Source organism: Sceloporus undulatus, chromosome 3 (assembly GCF_019175285.1).
Source record: "Sceloporus undulatus isolate JIND9_A2432 ecotype Alabama chromosome 3, SceUnd_v1.1, whole genome shotgun sequence".
NCBI lineage: Eukaryota > Metazoa > Chordata > Lepidosauria > Squamata > Phrynosomatidae > Sceloporus > Sceloporus undulatus.
In genome coordinates, this window is record NC_056524.1 from 209,849,551 (window position 1) to 209,864,713 (window position 15,163).

Here is a 15,163-nt window from a genome sequence, read left to right on the forward strand (position 1 = left end):
GTCATGCCTTCTCATGACGTGGCCAACGTATGACAGCCTCATTTTCATCACCTTAGCTTCCAGGGAGAGTTCAGGCTTGATCTGTTCAAGGGCCCATTTGTTCTGTCATTTTGTCTGTCCGTGGTATCCTTCTCCAGCACCACATCTTGAATGAGCTGATCATGTAAACCCACTGGATGAACATGGACAAGTTACATTCTCTCAGCCTCAGATGATGGCCATGGCAAACCTCCTCTGAAGTAAGGGTTGCCAGCAGTCAGCAATGACCTGAAGGCACACAACCATCATCACATCCTTTCCCATAACAAGCGACACCCCCCACCCCTCCCTCTTGTCCAGAGACCAAGCTCAGTTCAAGCTCCTGTTGGCCCTTCAGCTAAATTCCCACAGAATTTAGCAAAACTAAAAAGGGGCTGATTCTGATGACTTTGCGTTCGGATTACTTTCGCGTTATTTCACGCAAACGCCATCCGAAAAACATCCCACAAATGCGTTTTTTTCAACTTTCCATTCGGGTTAACCCCAAACGTTGTCTGAAAAACAACCCAGTTTTCAGTTTAAATTTAGTTTCTGCATGGGATTCGTCCCGTGTGATAAACTCCCTAGAAATGTAAATCCATGCTTCTTAGTCATGCTCAAAATGGAGGACATTTTGGAATTCCTCCTGGAAAAGAAGGCTGGAATGGAGGACGCAACGAAATGAAATCTAAAAGCAAAATATGAACCCATGCTTTTTAGTCTTGCTCATAATGGAGGATACACTGGAATTCCTCCTGGACAGAGGCTGGAATAGAGACACGACCAAATAAAATCTAGAACACCCATATAAATATAAAACCATGCTTCTTAGCCATGCTTATAATGGAGAACATATTGGAATTCCTCCTGGACAGAAGACTGTAAAGGAAGGCATAACCAAATAAAAAGCTAAGAAACACTCCTAGGAATGTAAACCCATGCTGCTTAGTCCTGCTCAAAATGGAGGACACCTTGGAATCCCTCCCGGACAGACGACCGTAACGGAAGGCATAAAGAGGCTGAAACGGAGCAGGCGCTGGAGAAGGGGGCATCATGCCTGGTGGTGACCCTGGGGCTGTGGGTCCAGGAGGCTGAGGCCTCCCTCCGGGCGGCCCTTCCCTGGGCCCCCATTGCTCCCTGCCTCCTTTCCTACCTGCTGGGGCCCGGCTTCGAGGAGGCTGGCGGGCGACCCTTCGGGCAAAGCCTGGAAGAGGAGCAGAGCCATGGCGCGGAGGAGAAGGAGGGCCCTCCTCTCCATCCCCCCCACCCCCCGCTCCCCGACAGACTTCGCCCGCCGCTCCACCACCGGCGACTGGCACTCTCTCCGGCCCAGGAAACAGACCGCCCTCACAGGCTCGCCCCGCCCACGCAGGCCTTACCATTGGGCGGCGGGAGGACCTTCCCGGATTTCATTGGCTCTCGCCCTTGCCACTCAAAAACAAAGGCCTCTGGAAATGGAGGCCGGCAGGCTGCTTTCTGCCTTCTTGGGCGAGGGAAGGCGCGCGGAGGCGGCCTTCTTGAGTGTGGCGGAAGTGAGGGAGGCGTCCCTCAGACTGTAGCCCAGCCTCTTAAAGGGACAGGAGGCATATCCCTGTTGGCCCTCCCAGAGCAAAGCACAGTGTCAGCCAAAATCCACAAAGCAGTGATATTGGGACAATCAAAATGCACATTATACATGATGCATGGTTTCAAATGCCACAGTACTAGCATGTACAGAGACTAACTGAAAGGTGCTATGTTTTATCCCCAAACTGTGCCCTTTAAGAGATTTTGGACTTCATCTCCCAGAAGCCTCAGCCATGTTAGTCAATAGTTTGGGATTCTGGGAGCTGGAGTCCAGAATCCCTTAAAGAGCAGAGTTTGGGGACCACTGATAAATAGTATTATTGTACCCAAAACTGTGCCCTTTAAGAGATTTTGGACTTCATCTCCCAGAAGCCTCAGCCATGTTGGCCAATAGTCTGGGATTCTGGGAGCTGGAGTTCAAAACCCCTTAAAGAGCACAGTTTGGGGACCACTGATGGAGAGAGATCTTGTACCACCTTTGAGACTAACTGAAAGGTCTCTCTACAGACTGATTCTACAGACTAACAAGGCTATATCTTTGAAATCTATCGTAATACTAGCAGAAAACCCCTCCCAGGCCTGGAACAACTACTAAGGAAGATCAAGGGAGAAAGTGCAAAGGCAGGCTTGCTTGCACTTAAAGAAAACAAAAATAATGACCACAGAGAACTTACACACCTTCTAACTAGACAATGAGGAAATAGAAACAGTAAAAGAGTCCTCATACCTGGGATCAAATATTGATAGCAACGGGGACTGTAGGCAGGAAATCAGAAGAAGATTAAGGAGTTTATCACACGGAGGGTGAATTGGTAAAATCCTGGGCAGAAACGGGATTTTAAAATCCGGGTGTTGTTTGTCAGATGCATTGGCGCGAAAGAGAAATAACGCGACAATAATCCGAAGGGAAAGCTCCTTTGTACTTTTGGAATTTAGTGAAAATGAAAAGGAGCTGGTTTTGACGACTTTGCATTCGGGTTATTTTCACGTTCTCTTTCTCGCAAACGTCATCTGAAAAACATCCCACGAATGCGGGTTTTTTTCCTCCAAATTTCTGTTCAGGTTAAGCCCAAACGTTGTCTGAAAAAAACCCACAAATGTGGGTTGTTTTCAGTTTAAATTTAGTTTCTGCACAGGATTTGTCCCATGTCATAAACTCCTACGAATAGGGAGAGCTGCTATGAAAGAACTAGAAAAGATGCTAAAATGCAAAGATATAAAACATAGAATGAAAGATAAATCATATGAGTCATTGTATTCCCTATTACTATGCATGGATAGGAAGAAAAGAAATGCATTTGAGATGTGGTGCTGGAGAAGAGTGCCGAAAGGACAAACAAGTGGATCCTAAAGCAGATCAAGACAGGAATCTCCCCGGAAGACAAGATGACAAAACTGAGGCTGTCGTACTTCGGACACATCATGAGAAGGCACAACTCATTGGAAAAAAATAATGCTAGGAAAGGTAGGCAGATGTAAAAAAGAGAGGAAGGCTGAATGCGAGATGGATGAACTCTATTAAGGAGGTGACGGGTATGACTTTGTTGGAACTAAGCAGAGCAGTGGAGGACAGGGAGTCTTGGTGATGTCTCATCCTCAGGGTCACCTCGGCTTGAAATTGATTTGAGGGAGATTAACAACAGCAACGAATAATAATAATAACAAAATTTTATTTATATACCGCCTTTCCAAAGATCAAGGCAGTTTAACAACATAGTTAAAAACATCCACAATACAATTAAAAGCCGACAATAAAAACAGGATAAAACACAGTTACATTTCCCCCCCCCCCCAAAAAATAAAAATCTCAAGCCAGATTTCACATTGGCTCCTTCATCAGGCAAAGGTATTAAAAATCAAACAGGAGAAAGAAAGAAAGAAATGGCAATGTTAGCCACAGCCCTACATTTGGTCAGAATATTGTGGTTATTGTTCTTAGTTCAGATGACACAATTCACACTGTATTATTACCTCCCCTCAGTGAGTTACTGCTTTTTCTTAAAAACAGAAGTTATGGGGTATTAGTACCATTTGCAAATACTAGTTTAATTTCCACATGTTTTTTTCTATGAATGCCTCCATGGGCTCTTTGGTCACTGATGACCATTACACAGTCCAGAGTTTTCTGGTGTCTCTATATAGCAAAACAAGGGCTCAGGGTAAATTGCTGGTTTGTTTTTTCTTATACTTTATTTTCATTACAGGGTATACCTCTAGATATGTTCCTGAATGTTACCTCTTTAATTGATATTTGGTAGTATAACAGAAATAACACAGAAAGAATACACACATGTTCCTATACCACAAAAAAAGAAGAGTGGTTTAACATGTTTCAGCAAACCTTTTGTTCAAAATTAAAACTACACATATGGGAAATGAAAAAAAAACAAACCAGGCCTAGTAACCTTTGCATCAGTGAACAAAAACATTTAGAACTTTCTACACTACTTGAAGGTCTCTTCCAAGGATGACTTTTTCTTTCACCAGACTCCAGTATTTCCATTTTGGTAGCCAAAGTTAAAATCTATGCTTTTAAAAAACACATTGGGAGTAGCTGGTAAGCCATGTGTATCAGCCCATCCCTTTTCTTTCTGTTTTGCTGTTCATACATGCTCAGTAAAGGACTCTGGAGGCAGCTGCTGTTTACCTTGCCGTTAGGTGCAAATACACACAGTAGGATTGGCTATTAATTTCACTCTTTCCCAGCTCATTCTTTATTGCATTGTTATCCTCCAACACAGCACTGAATGTCTGTGTTACTTCAGACTTGCTTCACCATTCTTCCAGTGGTTATGGTGCTAAAAATAACCTCCAGCTATACAGAAAATGAAGAAGAGTGTGGATTAGATGCAAAGGCTTTGTTAAAAGAAATTTCACTGTCAGGTTTGTTAATGGATGTTTTCCAGAATTGACATTAATGATAAATTAATGACCAACTTCACTAATTTATATCCTGACGGTTTGAAGCAAATACACATTTTGAAAATATCACAAAATCACAGGAGTAGCAAACACATATTACCACCCATTATGAATATCCATCTGTCTTATCTTAAAAGGGCAGTTTGATAGATACATATGGCATTAGAAATGTGGGTATCATTTGCAGCAAGTTATAAGTTTGAGGCTTCTTTGGAGTGGAGAAGCAACATTTTGATTCCAGTTTCTGAAGGCAATTAGAGAAGTGCTTCTCCACCTACCTGATGTAGTGAACCAGTAGGCTCCCCCCCCTCCCCGCAACATGTAAAGGTCAAACACCATATTTGTGGCCATTGCCAATAACTCTTTCTTTTATTCCTAGAAATGTGCTGCTGACCAGTAGCTCATGGCTTGCAGATTGTCACCAGTCTACAGACCACCACTTTGAGTAGCACAGATCTGGTGTAAAGCATTTTCTGGAGCTGAAGCAGGAAACCATTTTTCTCCAGATGGCTGCATGTCTTTGGGGGTAACCAGATAAAAAGGCTGCTATTAGGCCAGTGCCTTAGGCAGAAGATACTGTGGGCATGGAAGGGATGTCCCATGGACTTGCTCTGTGCCCCTTAAGCTATTCTGTTGCTCTTGGGTTCAATGGAAGATTGTGGAAATAAAATCCATATGCCATTTTTAGTAGATTTTGTGTGTGGCCTCACCTCCTGGGACCTATTTCCATGAACAAATCCCAAATATGGCTCATTGTGCTCATATGAAGTAGTTCCCTTTATGAAGCTAAGGAGGTCATGGTCTACATCCCTGGGAATCCCATATATACCAGAAGGGAATGAAGGCAACTTAGAAATGTACTACAGTCAGCCCTCTGCATCCATGGATTCTGTATCCATGGATTCAACCATCCATGGGTGGAAAATGTTCCAAAATAAACAAACAGTTCCAAAAAGCAAAGCTGGATTGTGCCATTTTATATAATAGATGCCATTTTATTATGCTATTGTATGATTGGAATGAACATCCATGGATTTTAGTATCTATGGAGGGGGGAGGGAATCAAATCCCAGTGGATACCAATGTGCCACTGTATTTAATATACATTTATAAAATAGCTTTTTGACATCTAATACAGGCATTGGTTAAGTGCAGCCTGTGAGCTGCATGTAGCTTCCCAGAAAAAATCCTCCATGATAATCTCTAAAAGGGCGCAGAAGGCATTCCCATCATGTCTGGACTTGTCTTAGATACATCCTATCCCGAGTCAATACAAAATTTTGCAAATAAAAGAAATTAAAAAACAAGTCTCACAATGCCTCCAAATGCTGTCAAGGAGCCAGAAAACACCCCCACCCATGGTAAGAATTGTTTTTTAATGGGAGCAAGTATAGTGGGAATGTAGCCCACCAAGGTGTCTTGAGTGGTTAATGTGGGTACCCTAGCCTTCCACAGTTGCCCGCCCCTTTAGTTTTCATATCTGCCAATGCTTTAGTTTTCATGCCTATTAAAGATGGCTACTGCTACCAAAGCCTCCTGTGTAACTCTTTTTTTTCTGAGGCTAATACAATATATAGCATCACTCTCTCTTAATCTGATCCTTTATCGCTCAGTCAAGAGCCAGGGTATTTGCAGATGAAGCCTCTGTCCCATAGACATTCCCACTCAAATAAAAATAAAATAAAAAAAATCATAGGGGAATCCATGGAAATTACTACAAACGGTTTTTAAGCCAAGATTATAATAAAATACTGTCTTTGGCGATACTTATCACACAATGTCACTGACCTGTAGCTGCTGTGGATGCCAAGTGTGGTTTCGACGTCCTTTTACATTGCTGGGAAAAACCCATCATTAGCGGCCAATCATATGGCAGTTCCAGCACTCAAGTGCAAAAAGTCGCTGCCAGGGCAGTTGCCAGATTGGCAGTCATGTGATGTCATCGTTTTCTTCTCCCCCCCCCCTATTCCCAAGCAGCCTGATTACCTTTGGAAATTATTTATTTTATTTTAAAAACTTAAACATTATTTTTTAAACATAAATTGCATTACCATAACTGGGGAACTGAAACAAAGCAAAACAAAACACATGCTGTGCATGTCATGGGGTAGGGAGGCAGGATTGAGACAGAGTGCAGAAGAGTGTGTGATGATAGCAGTAGCCCCATTTGCGCAGCTGTGAACACTTGAGATAATGGCTGCTCACTATTGTTTATGTTTTAATTGATTTGCATAATTGCAGCAAGAATGGGACTCATGTGATAAAGTCCCAGACATGGATTGTCTTCCATTTGTTAACCTCCCATGCTTTACCAATACTTAGAATCATAGAATTGGAAGAGACCACAAGAACCATCCAGTCCAATCCTCTGCCACGAAGGAACTCACAATCAAAGCTTTTTCCATCTTTTTTTTAAACTAGGGACACCTGTTTGAAGGGAAATTAAACAGCTGCATTATGCCTTTGGACAGGTAGCATCCTTCCAAAAGTATTACTAGCCCTTTATCTCTTCCAAGTGGTGCATTCTACCCTATGAGGCAAAATCCTCTGAAATTTATCAGTATAAGACTGGTACAATAATTTTGTGTGTTCAAGTTGCACAATACTTGTCTGTCTTCGAGTCCCTTTATAATATAGCACCGCTTGTCATTTTAAGTTGTGCATTATCTTTTGGGTTTTCCTTACAATGGTATTTGGCAGCTTTGGTTCTTCTTAACACTCCAAATATCACAGGCACTGCAGAGTCGGAGGCTGAAGATAGCAATGTGTGTTCTTTTGGGTTTATTTTTCCTCTCTGGTTGCAAAGAAATGTAATGAGTCAAAGAGACAAATATGCACTTCCAAGCCAGGTTTTGTTTGAAAACAAGAGACGTCATTTGCAGGAATAATAGTCTAGTGCTTTGTTTTAGAAGCTAACTCTTCAAAGGATTTGGAAGGTTATGTTTCTGGGAAGAGGTGATGATGAAGAAAGTAGGATTAAACCCATATGTAGGAAACAGGAACACAGTGCTTGAAAGCTGTGAGAAATTGAGGTTAACCATACACCCCCAATCCATCTACGCACAGACCCAACCACACCCCAAACCCAGACATTTCTCAGTAATTCACAAAGGCTGAACTCCTGAATTGAATTATATGCTTTTATGTTTCATTTTTAAATGAAAGGAAATGTGCCTACTTTTCTGGATCTAAAGAAAATTCTAAAATGTCATGTGCTGGTTTGGATTAATACACCTTAATATACAGAATGATTCTGTATATCAGATAAATTTATGCCAGCTAAAATGCAACAGTCTTTAAGGGGCACAAGATTATTTGTTGTTCCTACTGCAAGAAAACAACCCAGTTACTGTGCTGGACAGTTTTTTTTTTACAGTATAAAAGACATCGGTTTCCATATACAGTACTTCAGGGGTAAGCAGGATTCAAAAATGGAGATCTGGAAAAATAAATAGTATTTTGTTTTTGAACTTTCAAAACATAACTCCTGCTCAATCCCACTTGGTTGTCTGAAATTTAAGATCTGCATTAGAGGTTCTCATCTAGATTCCCCAGTTGAGTGAGGTTAGATAGGTGGGGAGGTTAACAACTAAGGAGAAAACTTTTCAGTATTGACACCCTGTTTGTTGAAAGCTCTCCCCAGTGCAGGAGACACCAGCATTTTATCCATCTCAAGACACTGATCTTTCTGTACATACAGCAAAGGCCTTGTGGTACTTTAAGGACTTACAAACTTTAGCACAAGTTTTTATGGGGTGCAGTTCACAAAAGCCTGTGCCAAATAAAACTTGTCTTTAAAGTGCCACAAGTTTCATTATTGTTCTTAAAAACAACATTTGCATTCTATACTAGTTACCATATAGAACAATGCTCTAGAAATTTCACTTTCTCACAAACACTTAAAGCTTACCTCTGCATTTACATACAGACTTGTAGCAACATCTTAGGCAACTCAGCCACTGCCAATGGCCCCTGGGGTTCAAGAAAGTGCCCAACACACAGGAATTATGCTGCAGATGTGTGGGGATCCCATGGTAAACAAATAAAGATGGGAAGGATTTGAAATCAATTTGCTTTGCAGAAGAATCTGGAGCCAAGTTAGGCTTGCTCACTGCCAGCTAGTCTGGTGATGAAGTTATCAGTGTCTAAATTCTACTGTTCAAACACAGAGAGATGGAGAACAGAATGGCACTCAGTGTTTCCCAGGAAACAACATTGGTAGAAAATTCTCTACCACAGAGAAACCATGTTATTTGAAGGGGATTGAGGATTGGATACAAAATTTGCATATCTGGGGTTGATGGGCCAACATCATAAACCATATCCCACATGTCTGTGGTATTATTATTATTATTAACCTTTATTTATAAAGCGCTGTAAATTTACACAGCGCTGTACATACAATCTTTTTAATTGGACGGTTCCCTGCCCTCAGGCTTACAATCTAAAAAGACACGACACAAAAGAAGAAGGGAAAGGTGGTGGGGAAGGGGCCTCTCTAGTATGTAGGGTAGAGTTAACAATCATAGGGATGAATTAATTAAAATAAAGTTAGAAATTAAGTTAGAAGTTTTCAAACTAAAAGGGAAAACTTAATTTTAACTAATTTCTTAAATTAGACTTTGAGCATTAAACTGGATCATTTTGAATTTATAAATACCGAAAAAGTGGACAAGCTCCTTGGAAGCATTAGGAAGACAACGTGCCCCCTCGATCCTTGCCCATCTTGGTTGACCGCCCAGGGTGGGGATGCCGTGATTATAGCAATCTATAATCAATGCATCCTTCAAGGAGGGTAAATTTCCATCAAAGTTAAAATTCGCAGTGGTTGAACCGCTCCTAAAAAAAACCCTCCTTGGATCCCCTGGTGAGAAACAACTACAGACTGGTCTCCTTATTACCATTCTTGAGCAAAGTGATTGAGAGGGCAGTTACCTTCCAACTCCAAGCTGTCTTGGATGAAACCGATTATCTAGACCCATTTCAAACCAGCTTTAGTACAGGATACAGGATGGAGATCTCCATCTGGGCATCGACAGGGGAAGTGTGAACCTGTTGGTGCTCTTGGACATCTCAGTGGCTTTCGATAGACCATGGTATCCTTCTGGAATGCCTGAGAGAGCTAGGTATTGGGGGCACTGCGCTCCAGTGGCTCCATTCCTACTTCTTGGGCAGATTCCAGATGGTGAAGCTGGAGGACAGTTGCTCTTCCAAGAGAGAGCTGACATCTGGCGTCCCTCAGGGCGCCATTCTGTTCTCCCATACTGTTTAACATTGACATGAAACCGCTGGGAGAGATCATCCGGAGACATCGGGCGCGGTGTTATCAGTACGCTGATGAAACCCAAATATGTTTCTCTATGTCTCTGTTATAGTGACTAAGGATGTTATCTCTTATCTGAATGCTTGCCTTGAGTCGGTAATGGGCTGGATGAGGGACAACAAACTCAGGCTGAATCCAGAGAAAACGAAGGTACATGCAATAGGCACCTCAGGTCTGGGGAAGGAAATTTGTCAACCTGTCCTGGAAGGGGTCACACTTCCCCTGAAGGACAAAGTTTGCAGTTTGGGAGTACTTCTGGATCCGTCTCTACACTTGTCATCTCAAGTAGATGCGACGGCCAGAAATGCTTGGTACCTACTTGGGTTGATATGCCAACTATGTCCCTACCTACACTGAAAGGACCTAAAGTACATGCTCTGGTAACCTCTCGTTTTGAGTTCTGGAATGCATTCTACATGGGGCTACCCTTGTACCAAGTTCGGAAGCTTGAACTAGTGCAAAATATGGCAGCCAGACTGGTTACCGGTTCTTTGAGGTTTGACCACATAACACCAATTTTAAAAGACCTTCATTGGCTCCCAATTTGCTTCTGGGTGTAATACATGGCTCGGGCCCGAGTTACTTGCAGGAACACATCTCCCTATACAATCTACCCCGCACTCTTAGGACAACGGGGAATAATCTGCTGGAATTTGTTTCAACTTCCCAAAGAGCCTTTACTATAGCAGCTCCAAGATTTTGGAATAGTCTCCCGGAAGAGATCCCTCTTACTACCTCCCTGGAAACTTTCAGGAGGGCAGTTAAGATGGAGCTCTTCCGGCAAGCATACCCACCTGACTTCATGTAAGACATAGATCCACCTCCTTGAATAGGATGAGCACATCCTTGCTCCACTGTTGCTTTGTTGTTGTTGTTATTATTATTATTATTAATTCCAGAATTAAGTTATTGAGTTAATGAATTAAACAGGAGACTATGCTGAGAGCCAACACATTTCACATTATCCAGCAAAAATCTAGTTCTCTTGGGTTTTTATTAAAAAAAACACACTTCTTGCTTTTTGTTAGTTCCTCAGGGTTGAGAAATTTCAAGGTTTAGAACAAAAGATTAAAGCCACTGCAAACACAAATGGATATTAGAACCTGTTTTGTTTTCCATTCAAGATTAGAGTAAAATAGGTTAGTAAATTCCAAGGTTAAAAATTCTTAATTCTACAAGCAGCTTGGAAGTGGAATCATTTTCTTTACACCTACATCCTATGAGGTCCACCTGTGTTCTGTGTTGGATACTCCAAAACATGAATTATGAAGCTCTTAATCTTGAGAGTTTTGCTGGGAATCAGTAAAATAAGGAAAACAGGAATGTAAGTCCTCCTTATAATATAAATATCGCTGAATTAGATTTTGTAGTTTATTAGTGATAAACTAAACATATTAACCATTTTCTACTGACTTTCCTATCTCTGAGGATTAGCAGCTGCATGTTATGGCAACAGAGAGTGGAGGGGAGATAGTGATTAGGAAGACCTGGAGGAGGAGGAGTTGTTATTGCACTGCAACTCCCACGATCATTCCAATCCAGGAGTTGCAGTCCAATATAGCCAATGGTGAGGGGTGCCAAAAGTTGTAGTACATAAGCATATGAAGAATGGCAAAATTCCCACCTTCTTCTATGTAGTACATCTACCTACCACTTGCTGATTGCTTAGGTTCTTGCAGGAAACCCCCAGTTCAAATCTTACCTCCTCAGCAAACTCATTGGTAGCCTCACACAAACCACTTTCAGCCTCTGGTCCCTTATCTACAATAAGGAGAGAATGCTGATCAACCTTTCAGGATTGTTCTATGGATAATATAACATTTTGAAAGCACTTGAATGCACTACAGTCATGCACCCACCCACCAGTAATTATTTCCATGGATTAACAGATGACATATTTTTCAAAGATATCTTGAGTATTGTAAAGATGCTTGGTTTGTAAAGCAAAACATAGTAGCCGAGTATAGGAAGTCTATTAAATATAAATATGTTTAAAGTCCATGAAAAACTGCCCATCCTGCCTCTTCTCTAAAGTAAAATCCTTTAAAAGGTCAGTGGATCTATGATTTCAAAGTATGAAGACACCTCTTCAACATGACCCAGTATTCAGGGATTTGTACCTGTGATTGATTTGTGATCAAATTTGCCCAGCTTTAGCTTCCAGGTCTTGAGGAAATGTTCCTGTGATGTACAACTACCAACAATTAAACTAGTATTTGCCAAGTTTCTGTAAACAAGCTGGCTGATCAGCGTCATGCAGCCCAAGAATTGGCACATCAACTTGAAATACCACTGGCACACACAGTGTGTTTCAAGTACTATCTTGTTAATGATAGGCCATGCAGCCCTTTTTGGATAGAAGTACAGATACAGCTTGTACGCACAAAGTCAGGCTTGGCTTGGCTGTTTTTCCTACAGGAATCAATGACATTAAATAGACCAAACACACACACACACACACACACACACACACACACACACGAAGAACCAAACCCACAACACCCTCTTGCACTTGGTTTACAGGAAACTAAAAATATATATATAAAAGATTCTGTCATTCCCCCTTCCTCTCCACGCACCCCTAATTTGCAGTGGAACCTGTAGGATCCCTAAATCTAAAATATGTAACAAAAACAAAATGAAGGCTGCAATCACTATTCTGGCTTCTTTGAAAGTAAGACTTTTTGAACACAATGGGGCTTACTTCTGAGTAAATAGGTATCAGATAAGCTTGCACTTTATACCCTGCATCCTAGAAACTAAAGATAAGTAAAAGGATCAAGGTTATTTTTTGAACAAATTCACACCAGTTGTCAGCTTGTCTGCTGTAATAATTACTTAAGTCTGTTCGACATGTTATAAACAGTAAGACTGTAGGTGCAACATTAGCTTAAGGTATGTGCCCATTTTTTTTCTCCCAGAACCTAAGGCATGGGTAGGAACTGTGTGCCCCTTCAGATGTTGTTAAACGACAATCATAAACAATGAAGACCTTTTGAGATTTGAAAAAATGATACACACTCAGTTTGGCACAGAAGGAAATATACTGGAGAGCAGGCATGAGTACAGGTCTCTAGTCTGTCTGAGAGCCATTGTGCCCATTGGGCACCACAGTAGGAAGCCCTGGTGCAAACTATGAAAATCCACACTGAAACTCTTGAGAAATGTGGTCATGGCCAACCACCAAGTAGCACTGATGCTCACAGAGATCTATGTAGGCATGGGAATCTTCATCCAATTAGCTAGTTAATACAGAAGCAATTATACAATGACATCACAAACAAAATAAGAGTCATAACAAAAACGTAGGAGGGAGAAAGGATAAAAGATAGTAATCAAATAGTCCTTTAATGAGTAATATCTTTTATTCTTTCTCGCTCCCACAAGAGCCAGTGTGGCATAGTGGTTTGAGCAATGGATTGCAACTCTGAAGACTAGAGTTCAAATCCTCAGTCATGAACACCCAATAAATGACTTTGGGTAAGTCATATTCTCTCAGCCTCAGGATGGCAAAGGCAAACCCCCTCTGAACAAATCTTGCCAAGAAAACACCCATGATAGGGTTGCTGTAGTATCACTGTAAGTTGGAAATGTCTTGAAGGCACACAACAACAGCAGGCCTTTAATAAGCAATCACCCACACACCCTATCCAGATTTAGAATTGCGGGAAAATACTAATTGGGCCAGATAACATTTGAAGATAGTGACTAGTCTATTGGAAGGGGAAATGAAGTAAACAGTGGTTGAGAGAACAAGAGGCCCTTGGAATGGTGACATTTGGAAAGTCAAGGGAGTGGGTGGAAGGAATAATCAGAGGCTGAATAACCTAAAGCCTGGAAAATTAAAGATAGCAGAGACAAACTTAGTATGAGATAATCTAAAGCAGCCTTACTCAGGCTGCAGTTTCCAGAGTTGGTAGGAACAATGTCACCAGATACTGTATCCTCCTTTACTATACAAATAAGGCCAAAGAAGTCTGGCAGTACAAGCCGTTGCATGCCTACTCAGAAGTATATAAATCCCACTAAATTCAGAAGTATATACCGTGGGTCCTCCACATTTGTGAGGTTAAGGGCACAGGACCTCCGAAAAAGTAGAAAAACCACAAATAAAAAAACACTATTTTTTTTAACCTGAGAGAACACCTCTCTAGGAATCTCACTCTATGGTCAGTACAAATGCCTAAAAATGTTTTCTTTAGTAACCTCTAGGTCCTCCAGCACAACTCTATGGTTAACTTCTGGTAGAGTTGTGCTGCAGGACCTAGAGATTCCTAGCAAATACATATTAATAAAATTGGCAAATAATCAAATCCACAAAAACCTAAGCTATAATTGTGGAGGACTGACTGTACACCCAGATATGTGGGTAAAAAATTGCAGCCTAAATTATGCATATCATCATTTAACTGGCAGAATTTCACAGCTTATTTAGAAGCTTGGTTACATATCGGTCTGAACAGATCATGGGAGATGCAACTCTCACCGTTCTTGAAATTTTGGATTTCAAATGTTCCTTTTATTGTCATGTGCCATCTGACATAGGGTGAAAGGGGTTTTCTCAGAATGATTTACTCAGAGGAGGCTTGCTATTTCCTTCCTTTTGGGTTTGAGAGAGTTGAGAACTTAGTCCTAGTTCAACAGTCAAACTACTACACCATGGTGACTCTATCTCAGACTTCTTGCCTTAACGCAACATTAATTGCATATAAATGATTATCATACACATTAAACAAAAATGAACTAGCCACCACAGAGGCTACTGAGCTGGATCATTGCTATCAGGAACACAGAGATCAACTTTTCCTTGCTACTGTCTGGTTAGGTAAGTTCACATTTGCAAATTCATGCACATTTAAAATGATCTACTTCCTTTTATCTACAAAGGACAAGGGAGGCTAGAATGGGGCCTGTCTTGGATCCCATTTTGGAAGAAAAGTAGGATATAAGTGCGATAAGTAAATACATGTGTGGAATAACAGCAGCAGGATTTCTGTTTGATATCATCTGGTCTGGCCAAGTGGTACTAAAAATCAAAATGGAGGGCACTGGTGTTTCTCTCTTTAGACCTGAGTCAAAAATGGTTTATGGCAGCAGAGATGGAAATGATAACCAACAATAAAACCCAAGCATGAGTATACTACAAGCTACATGGCAAATGGATCTTAAGGAAATCAGACTGGACACCTTCCTAGGAAAGCCGGATGGGCCACCCATCTCACTACAAATGGTTGAACAGGAAGAGAGGGGAAACCAACCATCAAGCCGGAGAGAGGCAGAATTTGTTTGTCAGAGTTTGGAAACAGCACCTTTCTTGCAACACTCACCTTGAGT

General features: G+C 41.4%; 2 protein-coding genes across 3 annotated transcripts in view; one reads left to right on the plus strand and one right to left on the minus strand.

Moving 5' to 3' along the window:
- Positions 1-1,327, minus strand: part of WBP1L (WW domain binding protein 1 like) — an 88,144-nt gene extending 86,817 nt beyond the window's left edge. The window contains exon 1 of one of the 2 annotated variants that reach the window (XM_042457638.1): positions 1,172-1,327. In XM_042457638.1, the coding sequence (XP_042313572.1) occupies positions 1,172-1,276 (105 nt within the window). In that variant the 5' untranslated portion in view covers positions 1,277-1,327. The remainder of the gene's footprint in view (positions 1-1,171) is intronic. The other variant, XM_042457639.1, reaches the window with a different exon arrangement.
- Positions 1-15,163, plus strand: part of ACTR1A (actin related protein 1A) — a 515,484-nt gene that overhangs the window by 17,568 nt on the left and 482,753 nt on the right. The gene's annotated exons all lie outside the window — the stretch shown is intronic.